This window comes from Littorina saxatilis, linkage group LG2 (genome assembly GCF_037325665.1).
Source record: "Littorina saxatilis isolate snail1 linkage group LG2, US_GU_Lsax_2.0, whole genome shotgun sequence".
Classification (NCBI taxonomy): Eukaryota; Metazoa; Mollusca; class Gastropoda; order Littorinimorpha; family Littorinidae; genus Littorina; species Littorina saxatilis.
Genome location: NC_090246.1, coordinates 36,003,739 through 36,022,982, shown reverse-complemented (window position 1 = coordinate 36,022,982; position 19,244 = coordinate 36,003,739). Strand labels below are relative to the sequence as shown.

The 19,244-nt window shown below is 40.0% G+C and overlaps 1 protein-coding gene across 2 annotated transcripts; it reads right to left on the bottom strand.

The window, feature by feature from the left end:
- Window positions 1-499: 499 nt before the first annotated feature.
- On the bottom strand, window positions 500-13,743 carry LOC138958871 (forkhead box protein J1-like). Of its 2 annotated transcripts, XR_011453535.1 has the most exons (4): window positions 13,299-13,743; window positions 8,764-9,417; window positions 3,074-8,282; window positions 500-2,926 (listed from the first exon to the last, which is right to left on the bottom strand). XR_011453535.1 is itself a non-coding variant. In XM_070330182.1 (3 exons), exons 2-3 carry the CDS (start codon window positions 9,406-9,408, stop codon window positions 7,506-7,508), a joined length of 1,422 nt encoding a protein of 473 aa, XP_070186283.1. In that variant the 5' UTR covers window positions 9,409-9,417; window positions 13,299-13,743; the 3' UTR covers window positions 500-7,505. The 2 variants fall into 2 exon arrangements, 1 of the variants encoding a protein (XP_070186283.1); XM_070330182.1 differs by having other exon boundaries at window positions 500-8,282.
- Window positions 13,744-19,244: the final 5,501 nt, after the last annotated feature.

Sequence of the window (19,244 nt, the reverse complement as noted above, 5' to 3'; positions counted from 1 at the left end):
ACTCTTTCTTTATCTTCTGTGACCCAGAAAACTTGCTGAGCAAAATGCAGTATGCAGAGAAGGTTATTTCTAATCTCTTATGGCCGGCAGATTAACGCCTAGTATTACCCTTCAACTGGCAGGTACCAGAAACAGGCCAGACAGGTCACCGTCAATGTAAGGACACTATTGTCTTGATATGGAAACACACATGCATGTTAAACACATTAAAACAGGATTAACAAATTATTTATTTTGGTGCCTGTGTTTCAGATTAATGATATGTAATACATACATGTACCAGGGTGCATTTTGAAGAAGCGCTGAAAAAACTAAGGAAGAGAACTTGTTATGGTTTTGAAAGTTACTGAATTATACAATCTATTTTCTGTGTGTGTATATGTGGTGGGGGGGTGAGGTCATGCACACACACACACACACACACACACACACACACACACACACACACACACACACACCCCATTCAACACTCTTGCATTTAGAAAACCAAACATCTGTATTCAAAAGGCAGTTCTGCTTTACTGTGCAAAGTGAAACACCTCACCATTGACAAGTACAGTCTGAAAAATCCAAACTTTTGTTATCAAAAATAAATAAATGTAATACTGGTCACAGCTAGTTGAGCGTATCACAGGGAGGCAACAAACAGTACCACACCAGGAAACTAATGTACATACAATATCACACTAGGCAATGGGCAATATGCATACACCGCTACACTCATGGAGGAAAGTGTACATGCAAATTACACTAACACAATTTAGGGAAATTCACAAGATGAACAGAACAAAAGGCCAATTTGAAGTTGCTCTGTGAGTAGAGAAACCAAGTATCCTGTTGCGATAATGGGGATGAAAATTAATTCAGGGGTTTGGGGAGGAGGGGGAGAGGAGGATTTGTATACATCAAAAATAGATTTATTCACTCTGGAAAGAAGCGTCAATCAAGCATATTACAAGGAAGAAACTTCTCCTTTTTTGTAACACTTCAAAAACATCTGGGCAAGACAAAAGCAGGAGTTTAGCTAACGCATCATTATCTGTGTGCAGTGACATACCTTGCACAGTTTCACCTACTCACAAACTTTATCACAGAAATTCCTGTCCTCTGGCCTTTCCATGCCATCTCACAGTAAAGTCTCAATTGTAATGTGATTAACCTTGTACACAGTACAGTATCACCAAAGCTAATCTTCTTTAGATGCATTTACAGCTTGAAAGTTATTCAAGCGCTCTGCAAGAAAAAGCCTCTGACCGCTTTGCCTTTCCCTGCGGCAAATCTAAATCTGTGTTGCCCAAAGACCGTGTTCAGGTTGGTACATGAACGCTGGACTGTAGGCAGATTACCGAGGATTGCCGGCCGGCCTGCCAATGCACTGATTGCACAAATGGTGATAACTTTCACGCATTTACAAGTTTGTACTTTCATGATAGGTAAGATTCTGTGCAAGATTTTAGAATACCAAATGTTGCTGCCATTCTACAAATATTAACCTTTAATCTAAATGCAAATTCTTATGTTTCCTGTTTACCATTCTAATTTCTATACACAAATTTACAGTTCTCTATAAATGTGAACAGATTTAAAACTCTTTTCAGGGAGACAACAAACTGTATGAGGTCTTGCATACATGTGGCTAGAATAGAAGACAAATAAAGAAAAGTCGCGTAAGGCGAAAATACAATATTTAGTCAAGTAGCTGTCGAACTCACAGAATGAAACTGAACGCAACGCCATTTTTCAGCAAGACCGTATACTCGTAGCGGGGTAGTAGTTGCGCTAAGAAGGATAGCACGCTTTTCTGTACCTCTCTTTGTTTTAACTTTCTGAGCGTGTTTTTAATCCAAACATATCATATCTATATGTTTTTGGAATCAGGAACCGACAAGGAATAAGATGAAAGTGTTTTTAAATTGATTTCGACAATTTAATTTTGATAATAATTTTTATATATTTAATTTTCAGAGCTTGTTTTTAATCCGAATATAACATATTTATATGTTTTTGGAATCAGCAAATGATGGAGAATAAGATAAACGTAAATTTGGATCGTTTTATAAATTTTTATTTTTTTTACAATTTTCAGATTTTTAATGACCAAAGTCATTAATTAATTTTTAAGCCACCAAGCTGAAATGCAATACCGAAGTCCGGGCTTCGTCGAAGATTACTTGACCAAAATTTGAACCAATTTGGTTGAAAAATGAGGGCGTGACAGTGCCGCCTCAACTTTCACGAAAAGCCGGATATGACGTCATCAAAGACATTTATCAAAAAAATGAAAAAAACGTTCGGGGATATCATACCCAGGAACTCTCATGTCAAATTTTATAAAGATCGGTCCAGTTGTTTAGTCTGAATCGCTCTAGACACAAACACACACACACAGACACACAGACACACACACACACGCACATACACCACGACCCTCGTTTCGATTCCCCCTCGATGTTAAAATATTTAGTCAAAACTTGACTAAATATAAAAAGTCAAGGGTAGCTGTGATAAAAAAAAAGTTCTGAATAATGCTGATGGCTCGTGATTGAGTGTCAGAACAATCCGCTTAAGGCTCTATGGGTAACGTGAATACTGCAGTAATCAAATATAGTTATTTTACCAGCAATCATGACAAATATGGGTCAGGCACCCGGTGAAAACAATTACCAGAAAAATAAAACGTACAGATACTAAGAAAACAAGCATGTGTATTCTATCTCTGTGGCACTCATTTTCTACCCTAGTCAACACGTAATGCTGAACCAGCATTTTATTTCCAAAGAGTTGTAAGCAGACGTAATGAGTAGCATTGAGGAATGCAGAGTAACGACTACCGTATCACATTTACCCTACTTTGACAGCCAAACCACCTATCAGACCCAAGGCTATTCATACTCTTCAATCATCAGAAATAGAGAATACTACATGGCTTGCTGTGTCGTACCAGATTTACATGAGTTGTTTTTTTAAATATTGAACTGCGAGCGAAAGCGAGCTGTTCACAATTTGAAAAAGCAACGAATGTAAATCTGGTACGGCACAGCAAGCCATGTAGTATTCTCTTTATCCTACATACTGTACTTACGTGTATTTTACTGAAATTGTCTTGCAGTCGAGGCAGCTAACTTGAAGACGCTTGTTTTGGAACCTCGATCTCTTCTAAAGCCTCGTGCAATCTATTACGTCAAAGTACAGAAACGTCACTCTGAAAGTGTGGCGTGACGTGTTAGTTCTAAAAATTCATTGAGGGTAATTAGCGAGCGCAATTTTATTTTCTATAATGACGTTTGTCTCGGTGACTTTGGCATCATAAGCAGTGGAAAAACAGGTCCCTGCCAGACCTGCTTGACATGACCTCATTTACATGATATACACACATGTGATTTGAACGATTATTATCTCACGGGTGTCTCTCTCACGTATGTAGGATAAACATAATTTCACACAATGTTCCCCATTCATATTTCTGGCCTAATAGAGGTCATAATACAGTGAAAATAAATAAATCCCTGCGCCTTGAATATGTGCGCGATATAAATTGCATAAAATTAAAAAAAATTAAAAAAATAAATCCCTGCGCTTAGAACTGTACCCACAGAATACGCGCGATATAAGCCTCATATTGATTGATTGATTGATTGATTGATTGATTGATTGAAAACCCCTGATAAGACCTCCCCCTTTTTTAGGACCTTGCTTTTTCAGATCTTGTGTTCCATAACCTCTGTAAATTGACCTCCATGTTAAGACTCTCTCCATTTTAAGCCCTGTTTTTCTCAGATTTTGGAAGATCTTAAAAGAGAGGTGGCACTGTACTTACAACCACCCTTTGATGACAGTTATTGGGGTCTTTCTACAGTCATGTCATATCTTGCTCCACTATTCTGGGTGGCCGAGTGGTAACGCACTTGCGCTCGGAAGCGAGTTCGACCCGGAGTCAGGGCGTTAGCAATTTTCTCCCCCCTTTCCTAACCTAGGTGGTGGGTTCAAGTGCTAGTCTTTCGGATGAGACGAAAAACCGAGGTCCCTTCGTGTACACTACATTGGGGTGTGCACGTTAAAGATCCCACGATTGACAAAAGGGTCTTTCCTGGCAAAATTGTATAGGCATAGATAAAAATGTCCACCAAAATACCCGTGTGACTTGGAATAATAGGCCGTGAAAAGTAGGATATGCGCCGAAATGGCTGCGATCTGCTGGCCGATGTGAATGCGTGATGTATTGTGTAAAAAAAATTCCATCTCACACGGCATAAATAAATCCCTGCGCCTTGAATATGTGCGCGATATAAATTGCATAAAAATAAAATTAAAAAAAAGAAATAAATCCCTGCGCTTAGAACTGTACCCACGGAATACGCGCGATATAAGCCTCATATTGATTGACTATTCGGCATTGGCCTGTCTTTGCTATCCTCTCCAATTAGATCATCTCATGCAAGTTTTAGTGGTCTGTCAGCGTGTATCTACATCCCTTGATTGTAAACTTTTGCTACCTTTCTTTGCCTTACATACAATCAATATAGACCCCAGTTCAAGGAGTTACCTTTAATCTGTGTAGGACTTACTATTGTTGGCTTTACTTGTTTCTCTTTTTTTTGTGGTTAATCAGGAAGCTATTACTTTAGCGAGAAGGAAAAAATGAGTGACAGAAAAATCTAAAGTTAACATTGACAACTTTTGTTCTTGTAAAAGGGCAACAAACAGTATTGGTATTCTCAAGAACCTACCAGTGTTACATGGAACAACAGAAAACGAACTAACACCCAGTGCATTGTAACAAGTTAAAATAATGCTGACTGATAACAATGTGTTATTTTCTTCAGTGTTGCTGCATGGGTTCACAGGTCTCAAAAATACTTCAGACATGTTTCTATTAGTCTATAATACTGAGGCAAAGTGTTCTGTGTGACGAATCAATGAATGACAAAATGACTGGAATTTTGAATCTTGAAAACAAAGCATGCAAAGACTTTAAATAAGAGAAAGAGTAGATAGAACAGAAAGGGTTGGAGAAGGGGTAAGGGAGGGGTTAACAACCTTCTGATAAAAAGCACCATCTGCAAAGCAGATCAGTGCAGTTTCTTTATTTGGTGTTTAACGTTGTTTTCAACCACGAAGGTTATATCGCGACGGGGAAAGGGGGGAGATGGGATAGAGCCACTTGTCAATTGTTTCTTGTTCACAAAAGCACTAATCAAAAATTTGCTCCAGGGGCTTGCAACGTAGTACAATGTATTACCTTACTGGGAGAATGCAAGTTTCCAGTACAAAGGACCATTTCTTACATACTGCTTGACTAAAATCTTTACAAAAATTGACTATATTCTATACAAGAAACACTTAACAAGGGTAAAAGGAGAAACAGACTCCGTTAGTTGCCTCTTACGACATGCTGGGGAGCATCGGGTAAATTCTTCCCCGTAACCCGCGGGGGGCATCTGTGCAGTTGAAGTGCATGACAATGAACTTGGGTGTGATATGATTCAAACAGTAAACATTCATTTCACAGTTATAATGCAAATATTCAGTAAAGTGAATTCAACAAATAAGTGCAGTGATAACACATTGAAGTGAAAACCTTATAATCTCAAACCATTTAAATTAAAAATGTCTTTGTTGTTGTTGCAAAGACAATTAAGTTTCATTTTCTAAGATCACATCAGATCAATGCAAACTTCAAAGCACACATTTTTGAGCAATGAAATACTTTTTAGCTGGACTTCACACAGATAGAAACATCTTTATAAAAGGGTTGTACTTTGTGTCTGTATTTGATCTATTTGTCCTTAAAGTAGTGGAAGTCTATTACTTTGGATGAATAGTTGGGTACTAGTTTCGTAGAGGTGAAAGAGAAGGCAAAACAAAGACGGGTGAGTTTGGATGCTGCAGGACTAGAGAGTGCTACAGTTCGGTTCAATCTAATCAAAAACGCACACCTTCAATTGAGGATTTTGCCGGAAGGCTATTATCAGTTAAAATGGCCACAGCAGAAGTAACAAATCTTGTTACATATAAGATAATAAATAGCATGTTTATTTACAATGAGCACAATTGGCTGTGCTGGACGGATCTCAAAAGAAAAAAATGGCATAAAATCAGTTCTAAATGAACTTGGACGGATTTAGCAAGAATACAAAATAGTTCACGTTTGGACATGAACAGGGTGACAATTGGCTGTTAATTAAAACAACTCATAAAAAAACAAGAGGCAGATCTGTAATGGTTTGTCTTACAAGTCATTGATACAAAACCAAAGTAATAAACTCTTCATTAAATAACTTGTTAGGTCATTAACAAATACATGTAAATAACATTGTGATGTACTTGAACATTAAACTGGATTGTATTGCAGAAAGTGCAGGGCAATGGTGGGGAGCCACTTTACAGAAATAAAACAAGCAACCATCATTCACATTAAGATTTAAGTTATGTGTTGGGTTGCTAATATTCGTAGCCAACCATTATCGGGTGTTCTTTGAAGGTCAAGTATCATCATTACTTATCAGTGGAAACACTCAGCAGATGTCAACATGGACCCTACCTAGAATATGGTAACTTTTGATCAAGACTCACAAGCAGTGAAGGTGATACATGATTTTGTTCACATCCAGTGGTGAAGTTAAAAAATACTCCCAGCTGACAACAAACACAGAGATCTTTATTGTAATCAAAGACATAGGCTTTTGTTGATTTTTTTCTTTTTCTATTCTTCAGGTTTGTTTTGTTGTTGTTGTTGCTTTCACACATCTTGAAATCCTTGTTTGTTAACAATTTTCACTTTTTGAAAAATTAAACCACACAGACATAAGACAAATTAATAGTATCACTGCAAGACGAAAAAAACACATGTTATACTGACAGTTTTTAAAATAAACTATTTTAATTATTTTCATTTTTAAATACAATTAAAAAAATATAGGGAAAAATCTACAAAATATGTGTATGTTGATCTGCAAACAAGTTTTAACTATCAAAAAAACAAACTTGTATTTGTTTTGTCTTCATTTTACATCACAGATAATATCTACACTTACAAATATTGTAATACTTTTTTGTAACTCATAACACAACGGCTTAATGCTTTCATTGTAAAATCCATTTACACCAACATCACACAACATTAATGATCTGTTAACTGGCAGGAGACATTCTCAATAGAGAACAACAATCAGATTTACTCTGTGGGCATTCAGCAAACTGCTGGACTCAAGTTGGAGTTTAGCTTTCTTCAGCTTTTTAGTTGCCTCCGCTCTATAATGAGAGTGAAAGGCATCATGCTGTCAACTCAAATACCTGCCAAGTGTATTGTTAATGGGTGATCTTATGTTGATGCTTGATGCAAGAAGTTTCCCATGAAAAAGTCTCATGTCACATAGCCAAACTTCAGATATGTTTAATGTTCAGGTCTTTGTCATGGCTCTTTTTAGCCTGGAATGCAATATCCAAGAATTTTAACATGAGAAAAAAAAATGTAGTTTGCCAACGTTGAAGAATCATAGAATGTGTTACAACATGGACGGGCTAGGAATGTTTTCAATGTCAAACAAATTGTCAAGGTCAAACGCCCCATTACCATCCAACCCCGTGGCGTTGGTCCAGACATCATCAATGTCAGAGTGTGGGGAGGGGGGCACAGGGGTGTTAAGTCCGCTGCTGTGGTCTGTGTCGTTTGGTTCTGTCTTGATGTCTTGAAGGAGACTATCTCCCCACCACTCTGGGGGTCGGATCCCTGTTCCCGTCACCGTCAGATCCAGAGGATTGCCGTGGTTGGTACAGTCCAAGGGCACATCCATGGAAATGTCTGTCTGAGAGAAGAGGTCATCCAAGCCGAGATCGTCTGAGTTGGTTTCGGAGGATGGCGGGCTCATCGCTATCAGGGGACCAGAATCCCCATTGTCAATGATGTGCTCCGTTTTCACACGCAAGCCACCGATTTCAATATCCTGGTTGAGAATGGCGGTCCAGTTGAAATCACCACGCAAAGTCAACGAGTCGTCGTCAGAGTCATCGTCCAAGTAGCCGTTACATAGCAACTTGTCTTCCCTCGTACCCTTGATGCTGTTCACCGCCATGAGTAACTCGTCTTCTTCACGCTTCATTCGTTTCGTGGGTGGCATTTGACATGAGTCTCTGCTGTTCCGTCGTTTCTTGAATATGCCATTCTCGATCATGTCGCTGTAGTCTGGGTTGATCCTCCAGAAGCCTCCCTTACCGGGCTCGTCTTTCCGTCGTGGGACCTTTTCAAAGCATTTGTTGAGCGACAGGTTGTGTCGTATGGAGTTCTGAAAGAGAAGAATAGAAGTATGAAATCTCATGTCAAGAACTTGCTCGGAACTTGCTGAGCAAAGATGATGTCAACTAAACTTAGATCCCAAGTATTATTCAACTTTACTAACACCACTTCTGCTGAATTTGAGCCTTTGTTTGAGTGCATTCCATTAAGATGAAAGAGAAATCAGACATAGCTAAGGTCATCATTGACTGCTTCCTTTTTTGTTGATAACCTGTCTATTCTGATTCAATATTTTTCGCACACAGGTATTCTCTTATACCATTTATCAGCAAACAGAATTTTAACAACAAACAACCAGAAGCCCTGAGTTGGACAGAAAACTAAACAGCAAGCTCTCACAGGCTTAGACAAAATATGGACATGAGGCGCTTGAAAAGTTGTCTGATCCCCCAAACAATATCAACCCATCTATTTCTAAATCTGTGTCATTCGCCAAATAATACAACGAATCTTAAAAAACAATCACAAACCTGCCAGCTAGGGTCCGCCATGCGGTAGTACATGAAGTTGTCAGTGATCCAGTTGTAGATGGCAGACAGAGTAATCTTGTGTTTTTTCGTCTCCTTCATCGCCATGCAGATCAAGGTAGCATACGAGTATGGCGGCTTCACATAGGGATTGGTCTTATAGTCTACAGCGTCAGGACCAATGAGAGACATCCCGCAAAGGGGCGGGCTGTCGGCGAGCGGGACTCTGGCTTCCATTCTCGGAAGTTGCGTGGGGATCATCCCGCCCATGTGGAGCATCTGGGGGTGGGTCATGGGTGGAGGACTCCCGCTTTGGAGGAACTTGTGGTGGTCGAAGTTGGGCTCCGGCGGGCTGGGAGGCGGAGTCGGGGAGGTGATCTTAAGGATGTTGAGATTCTGCAGCCAGCTGAGGCTGGTGAGAGAGTCATCGAGTGACACGCCGCCATTTCCGCAGGTGTCGGTGGGGTGTCTGGCCAGCCAGTTCTGCTGCAGACGATGAGCCAACTGTGAGGTTCGGGAGTAGGTGGGTGGGGCGGAGGCAATGCGAGAGACCCGTGGAGCGGGGGAGTGGGAGTGGGTGTGGCCTGGAGGACACAGGACGATGGGGACCTTCATGGTGTTTGTTGGGTGGCGATGCTCAGTTATCATGTAAAACACCTGCAATAACAAAGAGTTGGTGTCAGGTAAGCGATAAAAACAGACCGTGAAATGCCAAACAACTTGAAAAAACATACAACCAATAACAAAAAGAGAGAGAGACAGACAGACAGACAGACAGGCAGACAGAGAAATAGAAAAAGAAGAAGAGAACAGAGAGGAGACGCCCACTCGCCACAGCCCTACGTCGTTTGGAAGGCCAATCCCACCCATCCCTTCCCTAAGCACCTTAGCTGCTAACCAGAAAAGCCTGAATCTATTTCTAAGGACCAACATAACAGGTTGCAATGCTTCATCACTAGCGTATACCCCAACAAAGTCTCCCACATGTCCTATCGTCAAATCTTTTACAAATTTGCAAAAGTCAGACAGCATTCGTTTTTCGATCCTAAATGAAAATAAAACTCTGGATTTAAGAACATGTCCTTCCATAAGCATTTAGCAGTCTTTCTCTTCATGAATAACGCATGGACAATCAAGTCACCAAGTCCAGTTCAAAGCAAGCTAGAAACAAGTCGCGTAAGGCGAAAATACAACATTTAGTCAAGTAGCTGTCGAACTCACAGAATGAAACTGAAGGCAACGCAACGCAGCAAGACCGTATACTCGTAGCATCGTCACTCCACCGCCCGTGGCAAAGGCAGTGAAATTGACAAGAAGAGCGGGGTATTCGTTGCGCTCAGAAGAATAGCACGCTTTTCTGTACCTCTCTTCGTTTTAACTTTCTGAGCGTGTTTTTAATCCAAACATATCATATCTATATGTTTTTGGAACCAGGAACCGACAAGGAATAAGATGAAAGTGTTTTTAAATTGATTTCGAAAAAGAAATTTTGATCATAATTTTTATATATTTAATTTTCAGAGCTTGTTTTTCATCCAAATATAACATATTTATATGTTTTTGGAATCAGAAAATGATGGAGAATAAGATGAACGTAAATTTGGATCGTTTTATAAAAAAAATATTTTTTTCACAATTTTCAGATTTTTAATGACCAAAGTCATTGATTAATTTTTAAGCCACCAAGCTGAAATGCAATACCGAAGTCCGGGCTTCGTCGGAGATTACTTGACCAAAATTTCAACCAATTTGGTTGAAAAATGAGGGCGTGACAGTGCCGCCTCAACTTTCACGAAAAGCCGGATATGACGTCATCAAAGACATTTATCAAAAAAATGAAAAAAACGTCCGGGGATATCATACCCAGGAACTCTCATGTCAAATTTCATAAAGATCGGTCCAGTAGTTTAGTCTGAATCGCTCTACACACACACACACACACGCACAGACACACACACATACACAACGACCCTCGTCTCGATTCCCCCCTCGACTGATGTTAAAACATTTAGTCATAACTTGACTAAATGTAAAAACACCTTTCTATCTCAATGTTTAAATTTGTTCTGTGTCAGGTTTTATGTTTGTTGACACATGTACACACCACAAACAAATTTCTCTGTTGAGATAATAAAGTATTCTATGTCTAAGGAGTATTTGTTTTTACACTCTTAAGACAAAAAGCACTTCCCCCTGAGCCTACTGAGGGAACTCTCTTCTTTGTATTTTACAAGCGAAAAATATCATTTCATTCGCAGGCAATACGAGCAAAACACACTCCCTACAATCATGTACAGACAAGAATTGGGCAGCTCCCCTACAGCCTGGTTGCAGAGGAGAGGGAGAAAAGGGGAAAAAAACGCTCACTTTCAAAATAACAATTGGATCCTTCAATTTTTGAACAAATATCAGTTCCCTATAATTACTGACAAGAAATATATTCATGACAAATTACTGAAACCAAAGCTGAAACCAGTTCCCCATAGACAACAATGTTTCTATTGCCGCGATCCTAACTCAGCGGACAAACATGCTTGAACAGTTTCAGACGATTCAGGCATTCCACGATTACGTCGATTTGCTGTGCTTGCAGCTCACAGTTTATCTGTCAGCATTATTTCGGTATATCGGCTATTTGCCAAACCGAGCATAGTAAAGTGGAACTCGTTTCTTTGGAGTTAAGAACAAGAAGTTTCCGTGCCCTTGCACGGCGTTTATTAGTCTTCCTCTTCAAATATAATTCATAGACAATCAAGTCACCAAGTCTGGTTCCAATCAAGCTAAAAAAAATAAATTTAAAAAACGCATCTTTTTTTCGTATTTTTTTTTAAAAAGCAGAAGAATTAATCGATTGTACTGAGTGCCCTACGAGTTGTTGTCCTTTTTAGAAGCAGAACTCGCGTGTAATGTGAATGATATGTCTTCGTTTCTGACAGAAAGAATGGAGCCAGGGTGCATAATTCATTGGTCATTCTGTGGGAAACATTGCGCCTCCAATAGAAAGCCACTGAACTGTGCAATCGTTCGACCAACCTTTTCGGACTGAGAATCACGTACAGGTAGTTAGTGAGCTGAACAGTATTTCTTACGAGTTGTGACGCGCGCGTGTGTTTGTGTGTGGGTGGTGGTGTGTTTCTGTCTGTGTCTATCAGTGTTTGTGAATGCGCGCAGTTCGAATCATGCGATACGTTCTTGCATAATTTAAAAGAAAACAGCGCAGAGCAAGTCCGGCGATCAAAGAAAACGACTGTTCTTTTCTCCATGCAGATTGAAATCAAGAATCTGAGTGTGTTTTGCGCAGTGAGGCAGGGCCATTGTATCATTTCGCGCGGTTTCCTTTTCTACAGTTCGTGGCGATGATCGGAAGAAAATCAGAAAAAAATGCACTTCAGTTACCCTCTCAGTGTGTGTGTGTGTGTGTGTGTGTGTGTGTGTGTGTGTGTGTGTGCCCGGTGTGTGTGTGTGTGTGTCTGTGTCTGTGTATGTGAACGTACGCAGACATTTGTTTAAGACGTAAAAATAAGGACTTTAAAATAATTGTCAATATTCAAACCACGAATATGGTTTGGTTTATGTCAATATCAATAACTGCACAAAATGTTTAAGTCCGTTTGTATGTTTTCGTTTTATTCTCCTCTGCTTCTGGTTCCCTTTTACATTCATTCAGTACTTGCATATTTCCATTTGCACATGATTTCCATGATTTTGGGAATTCTGGGTGGAAAATATTCTAGTTCTCTAGTCACCAATGTAATCACCCTGTATCCTAACACAACAATCAATCTTTCTCTTTGAAGAGGTAAATCAGTTATATAGTTATTCCACCTTTTTGTTATCTCTTCAGTTTTCAACATTTTTCTTCTGTTTTCCGTTGTTCACTGTAGATCACTGTAATGTCCACTAAATAGACAGATAAACCAATCAAAGAATACAACATTTAATTCCATCAAGGGCTTAATTTAAAAAAAAAATCAAATACGGAAATTATCTTTTACTTTGAGTCTGACCAAGGCAGTTGATGATACAAGCAATGCTCAAAATCTGGTCAGTGTCAAAGAATGTTCAAGTACTGACGAGACTTGCCCGAGGGTAGACCGCAGTGCAAAACCGTAAACTGCTCTGACGTGGACAGACTAAAAAGACTCACTCAAGCCTCCACTCGACCAACCCGCGCCTTCGCCGTAAAATGCGCCCCGACATGTCTTCGCGACAATCACAATAGCGCGCCGGTCATTTAATGCCTCGCAGCTGATAAGTGCATTATCACACTCCCGCTCTGCCAGATTAGTCCGACACACCTCAAGATTAATTCGCTCGTATGCATTACAGAACACCGTGCTTCGAGCAGACAAATACTGAATTTACGAAGAAATCTCGGTTTTGAAAGTCAGTTGTTCCATCTATGAGGGCTATTCTCCTGAACAATCAATAAATGACTGTACCCTTATTCAGCTGCGATTGCGAGTAAAATCGAAGCAGAAACTTGAAACAACAAAAAAAGAAAAAATGTAAGAAAAAGCACACAAATTCAAGCTTACAATGATGTGTTGAGAAGCAGGGACACAGAGGACGTCGTTGTTCCCCAATCACTGATCACTGAAGAAAAAAACAAGTGTCTTTTTCGTTCGAAGAAAACCAAAACAAGACTGGTACCAAAACCACAACACAAGTCTGGAGGTGTCACAACACGACGAACATAAAATTTCCCGACACTTTTTCCGAAGTTTTTCTTCACAATTTTAACATTTTCAACATTTGTTCAACAGCGGTCCACTTACACACACGCATAGACGGACACACTTGCGGGTTGCAGGCAGCAGACGATAACTGACGGTTGATTTATGGCAGACGATCGCAGGTGTGATCGAACGAAGAAGAATGAGAAGTAAATATACGGTGAAAGGGCAGTCGCGTTCCCGCGTGCGTCCGGTGTGAGTGGAGGCGTGTCCCCGACTGGCATTGAGTGTAGGCCGGCTTTCGGTAATCACCGCTCCGCTCACTCGGGCAACATTGTAAACTGCTCACAATATTGGCGCCGCCATCTTGGTTGTAGTGTTGATCGGCAGCCAATGGCAGCCATGTAAACAGTGCCGGTTTTACTCCCGCACGTGCTTTTTTGTGCCAGACTGGACGCGGGGGGTAGGTTGGCGAATGCCAGTTATTGTAAGGTTAGTTTATGAGCTTATGTTTAAACCCTCGACACTTTTGTGTGCTCTTTTAAACAACGACAACAACAAACAAACACAATGTCTCTTTTATTGGAAAAGTTTTCAGTAAAGCATGATACAACAAAACAGCCTGGTGACGACAACAACAACAACAACAAAATTGACAACAACAACAACTATATTTACTTATTTGTATAAGTCTGTCGTTAACCTGTTGATTTGAAACTGAGAGTCTGAATAACTTGAGGAGTTAATGCTGAGAAGTTTGAAAAAAAATGGACGATCAACCTCAGTCGAAGTGAGACAAAATTATCAAACTGAGAAAAAATAACCAAGCCAACAGATAAAAAGGGACCAACAAATCGAACAAACCGACAATTAACAAGCAAACAATGAACTAAACAAAACGAGCTACATGTTCGCAAAAGGCTTCATGTGGCTCGAATTTAACCAGCAAGTTTGAGAAGCAGTGGGTCCTGCTGACAACAAGGATAAGATCTATTTCCAGGGCCGGACCAAATGAGTTGTAAGGGGGGGGGGGGGGGGTTCCTCCTTTTTTTTGGGGGGGGGGCAAATCAGCGAAGTGGCGAAGCCACAAGCGCCGGCGCGCCTGCAAAGCAGGCGCGCGAACTAGGGGGGTTCGGGGGCATGCTCCCCCGGAAAATATTTGAAAAACGGTTAAAATCTGTGCAATCTGGTGCATTCTGGGCCTTGTTTTGAGGGTTAAGAGCAGCATTGTTTTGTGCTAAAACTAGTAAAAAAAAACACACTCAAAGCAAGGTACATGCTTTTTCCAGGGGTGGGGTTCCGGAACCCCTGGAACCCCCCCCTGGGTCCGGCCCTGATTTCTACGTCGTGCCAAAACGAGCCCCGCACTGTTATCATATTCACCGACTTAGAGCGTGGCGCAAAAGCATTGGGGCGGTAAACGATTTCTGGCGGCTATGTTTTGTGTGGGGATCACAACAGTTCGATAGTTCTCTGGTTCGACTGCTCGCGTCGTCTCATTCACAAGACCTTGAAAGAGTGCTATTTAGTTTGCAGGTCAGACCCATGATACCAATATTTGTCACTGGAAAAATACTGAAATCACTGAATCCGATTTTCTTGAGATATTAGCTTTCGTTCTGTATAGTGGTGGTGCGCTGGTACATTGGGTGGATCGTTCACAACTGATTGCAGCAAACAGTTGTTTGTGATTGTTGTTTCCTTCAAAAGAATTGAACTCAAAATTAACATTTAAAAAATGTGTATTGCAAATAATAAAACACAAAGTCAAATTCTGATTTTGAGTAAATGTAATGCGAAAATATATAAATAAACCAAAGAGAAATAAAGACAGAAAAAAAGAAAACAATAGCAACAACAACAGCTAAAAAAACCACAAAAACTAATCAGAACAGTATTTTGATTATATTTTTTTGGTCATGCTGTAATATGAAATGAATTTTATATATAAAAAATATTTAAAAAATTTCTCTTACAAATACCTGCAATCGAAATAACGTGGTCAGACGATTTTGTAACCTCATTTCATTGTTTTATTTGTTGTTGCTTTTCCTCAATACGCAATGGTATATCATATACATTAATAGTATAGCGTTATTTATTATTCTTTGCTTTATTTTTGTGTGTGTTTATTTGTTACTTTATTTATTGAGTTTCTTCTGGGTGTGTGATGACTTTACCAGTTTTCACCTCTCGCGTATGCTGTTATGTCTGTTTTGAACATGTACTTTAATTTTTAAAAAGGAAGAATGACGGAAACAAAAACAAAACAAAACAAAAAATAAAGAAAGGCAGATTTAAAATATTTAAACAAAAGATAAAGAGTAAGCTGGGAAAAAAAAACCTTGACTCAAAGAAAACAAGAAATTCCTCCGAGGTAGGAAAAACACCCCCGTCCTTACCATTCTCACTGCCACCAACTGAGAAGGTTATTTCCCTTTGACCATTAATATGTCCCTCTATAAGTCCTTGTAGAATCTTAATCCACCAATAACTCCCTAACCGTGTGTTTGACTGGTCCCAATTTTTGTAAGGACCGTCTCAGGAATGTATAGAACCTGTTCACCAAGTTTGGTGACGATCGGTCCGTTCATTCTTGAGATCTATATGCGAACACAAACACACAAACAAACAAACAAACACATCGACCGAATCCTATACACACCCCTATACCGGGGGTGTAAAAACAAAGAGACAAACAAACACATCGACCGAATCCTATACACGTACACCCCTATACCGGGGGTGTAAAAACAAACAAACAAACAAACACATCGACCGAATCCTATACACACCCCTATACCGGGGGTGTAAAAACAAAGAGACAAACAAAGGCAAAGAAAGAAAGAAACAACAGGCAGACAGAAGAGACAATTAACCAGCCAGCCAAAAAAACCAAACAAACAAACAAATCAAACAACAAAACAGACAGAAAGAAAAGCCGGGTGAATGAGAGAGGAGAAGGAGTCAGACAATAATTTAATTATTTCAAGATATCTACGCAATTAGTGAATAGACCAGTTTCGCGCTAAGTCCCAGACTTGTCAAGACACTTGCCTTGCCTTCGTTTTCTTTCTTGCCTGTCACTCAAACATTGACCGCTGCCTGCACCACCCCGTCTGTACTTGCAGTGAGCCACGTGTGCAAAGCCTGCACGGGTTGGCTCACTCACTCCTGTGGTTTGAGCCGATTAGGATTTGTTGGTTGGTTGGTTTTTGGGTTTTAATGTCCCTTCAGCAGATGCTAGCTGCTATTCGAGACCGATGCAGTTATTTTCTTTTTCCCTGCATGATGTAAGAAAACGGCTAAGACTGAATTAATGTTTGATGCCGCCGTCAAAGCCCGGAGGGTACTGAGCAAAGACGTTGAGAAAGCGAGTCAGTATACTACGTAGGTGTGATCAGTATACTTCGTAGGTGTGTAAGGTATTATTTATTGTACTAGTGCTGAAGGGTACGCATTCGTCACCTGCACTGCACTTCTTCACTGAATCCACGCATTCATTTGACATTTTCAGTCTCTCACGTTTTCAAAAGACGGTACCGTCCCAACAATTTGTTTTACTTTCTCACAAAGACACACGCTCACATTCTGACAAAAATGGTTTGTCTACTGAATAAATAGCCAATGAGCACACTTGAACAATAAAATAAAGCTGGTTTTCGTACTATGCAATCTAACCGATTTTGTTTGCAACACTATCAAACAATACTAGAGCATTTCTATTTTGCTATGCCTTTTCAACTCAAAACTGTGACTCTCCACCACGGAATGAGTCGCATGTCACCTTTGCATGGTTTTCATATTTTTACATTTTCCTAAAGAGTTTTTTTATGTTCTATCCAGTGGTAAAAACCGTTTTAGAAAAGAGCAAAAACTGTTTGAGTTATAAGCCTGTGACTAAGGTGACCCTCACACTGTTACCAGGCACTCCCCGGACTTATATTAAGCCTAGCGCAGAACCGCGCAAGGTGACATGCGACTCATTTCGTGGTGGAGGGTCACAATTATATATTGTCTTTAATTATAATAATAATAATAATAATAAAACATTCTTTTATAGCGCTGTTCACCGCCAAGTGGCAGTCTCATGGCGCTTTACATTAGACATTAAAATTTAACATTTTACATATAAAAAGTTTTCTCGTAAGAAATAACATACAAGCATTAAAAACAATCCATAGCTAGACAACGACCACTTATAGTTATTTATCCTACATACGTGAGAGAGACACCCGTGAGATAATAATCGTTCAAATCACACGTGTGTATATCATGTAAATGAGGTCATGTCAAGCAAGTCTGGCAGGGACCTGTTTTTCCACTGCTTATGATGCCAAAGTCACCGAGACAAACGTCATTATAGAAACAAAAATTGCGCTCGCTAATTACCCTCGATGAATCTTAAGAACTAACACGTCACGCCACACTTTCAGAGTGACGTTTCTGTACTTTGACGTAATAGATTGCACGAGGCTTTACTGAGAAGAGATCGAGGTTCCGAAACAAGCGTCTTCAATTTAGCTGCCTCGACTGCTGGACATTTTCAGTAAAATACACGTAAGTACAGTATGTAGGATAAACAGAATACTACATGGCTTGCTGTGTCGTACCAGATTTACACTCGTTGCTTTTTTCAAATAGTGAACTGACAGCTCGCTTTCGCTCGCAGTTCAATATTAAAAAAAACCAACTCGTGTAAATCTGGTACGACACAGCAAATAAGATAGAATTTTGACTTGAATGACTTGAAATAAAGTTTGGCCGTAAAGTTTTACTCCTTTTTCCCGACCACTCGAGTCTGATGCTGAAAGTAATCTTTACACATATTCACAATGGGAACTATGTCCAGCGTACGAAAACTCGGCTTCTAATCGTGGAATTCTCTGTAATCAGAATAAACATGACGAAAGAGACCCTTTAACTACCTGCTTATATGCATAATACATAATACATGTACTATGGATGATCCCTTTGCGGGGGTACGTTGGTGAGGGGTAAGAGCTAGCGCGCAGAAAGGTAAAGCATGTTTTCCTCAAGTGCTCTGGCTTGGAGGAGTGACCTTCTTTTCCTCCGAGGTCTGTATCGGTCCTGCTGACCTCCAGTTTCGATGTGTGTCCAAGTGTATGCTTACCGTGAGAAGTACGGACAGATATTTTCATGGTTATTGTCTCATCCACTATGTTGAGCGATACATTTACAACGCTGTATGCAGGGTGTACGTATCACGTCCAGTTTTTATAGAGCTAAGCCTACTGTTGTACGAAGTTGGCATGCAGTAAAACCGTTGAACACAATTAAATAATAGAGGTAATGTACGTGGTCTAGACAGGTATATCGTAATTTTGTTCTCTGTTGGCATAACGAATTTTAGACTCTACTGGCTTCAGGGCTAATCATGATCAATCAACAACAACAACAACAACAACATTGGACATTTTGAACAAAAAGCCGTCAAATATGCAAAAAAAATACGTTAATAACGCATTTTCGGTGTGCCCTCTACCGAAGATGATTTAACGAAACGTAATTTAGTGTAAGTGGGGGCGGAAGAGGGGTAGAGAGAGAGAGAGAGAGAGAGAGAGAGAGAGAGAGAGAGAGAGAGAGAGAGAGAGAGAGAGAGAGACAGAGAGAGACAGAGACAGAGAGAGAGAGAGAGAGAGAGAGAGAGAGAGAGTACATCTTGCGACGACAGTTTTGTTCTGTTTTTCATCTGTTTGGTGTCCTTCCAATTGTTGAAACGTTGGACCAGAAAAAAATAGAATTTCTTGTTTCACATGTACTTATTTGTTCTTTCTGTAACTCTTT

Bases quoted from the DNA above. Each gene is read 5' to 3' on its own strand.
- LOC138958871 (XM_070330182.1), bottom strand. From the start codon at position 9,408: ATGATAACTGAGCATCGCCACCCAACAAACACCATGAAGGTCCCCATC. The intron at 8,283-8,763 runs GTTTGTGATTGT...CTTCTCTTTCAG, and splicing joins TGGCGGACCCTAGCTGGCAG to AACTCCATACGACACAACCT.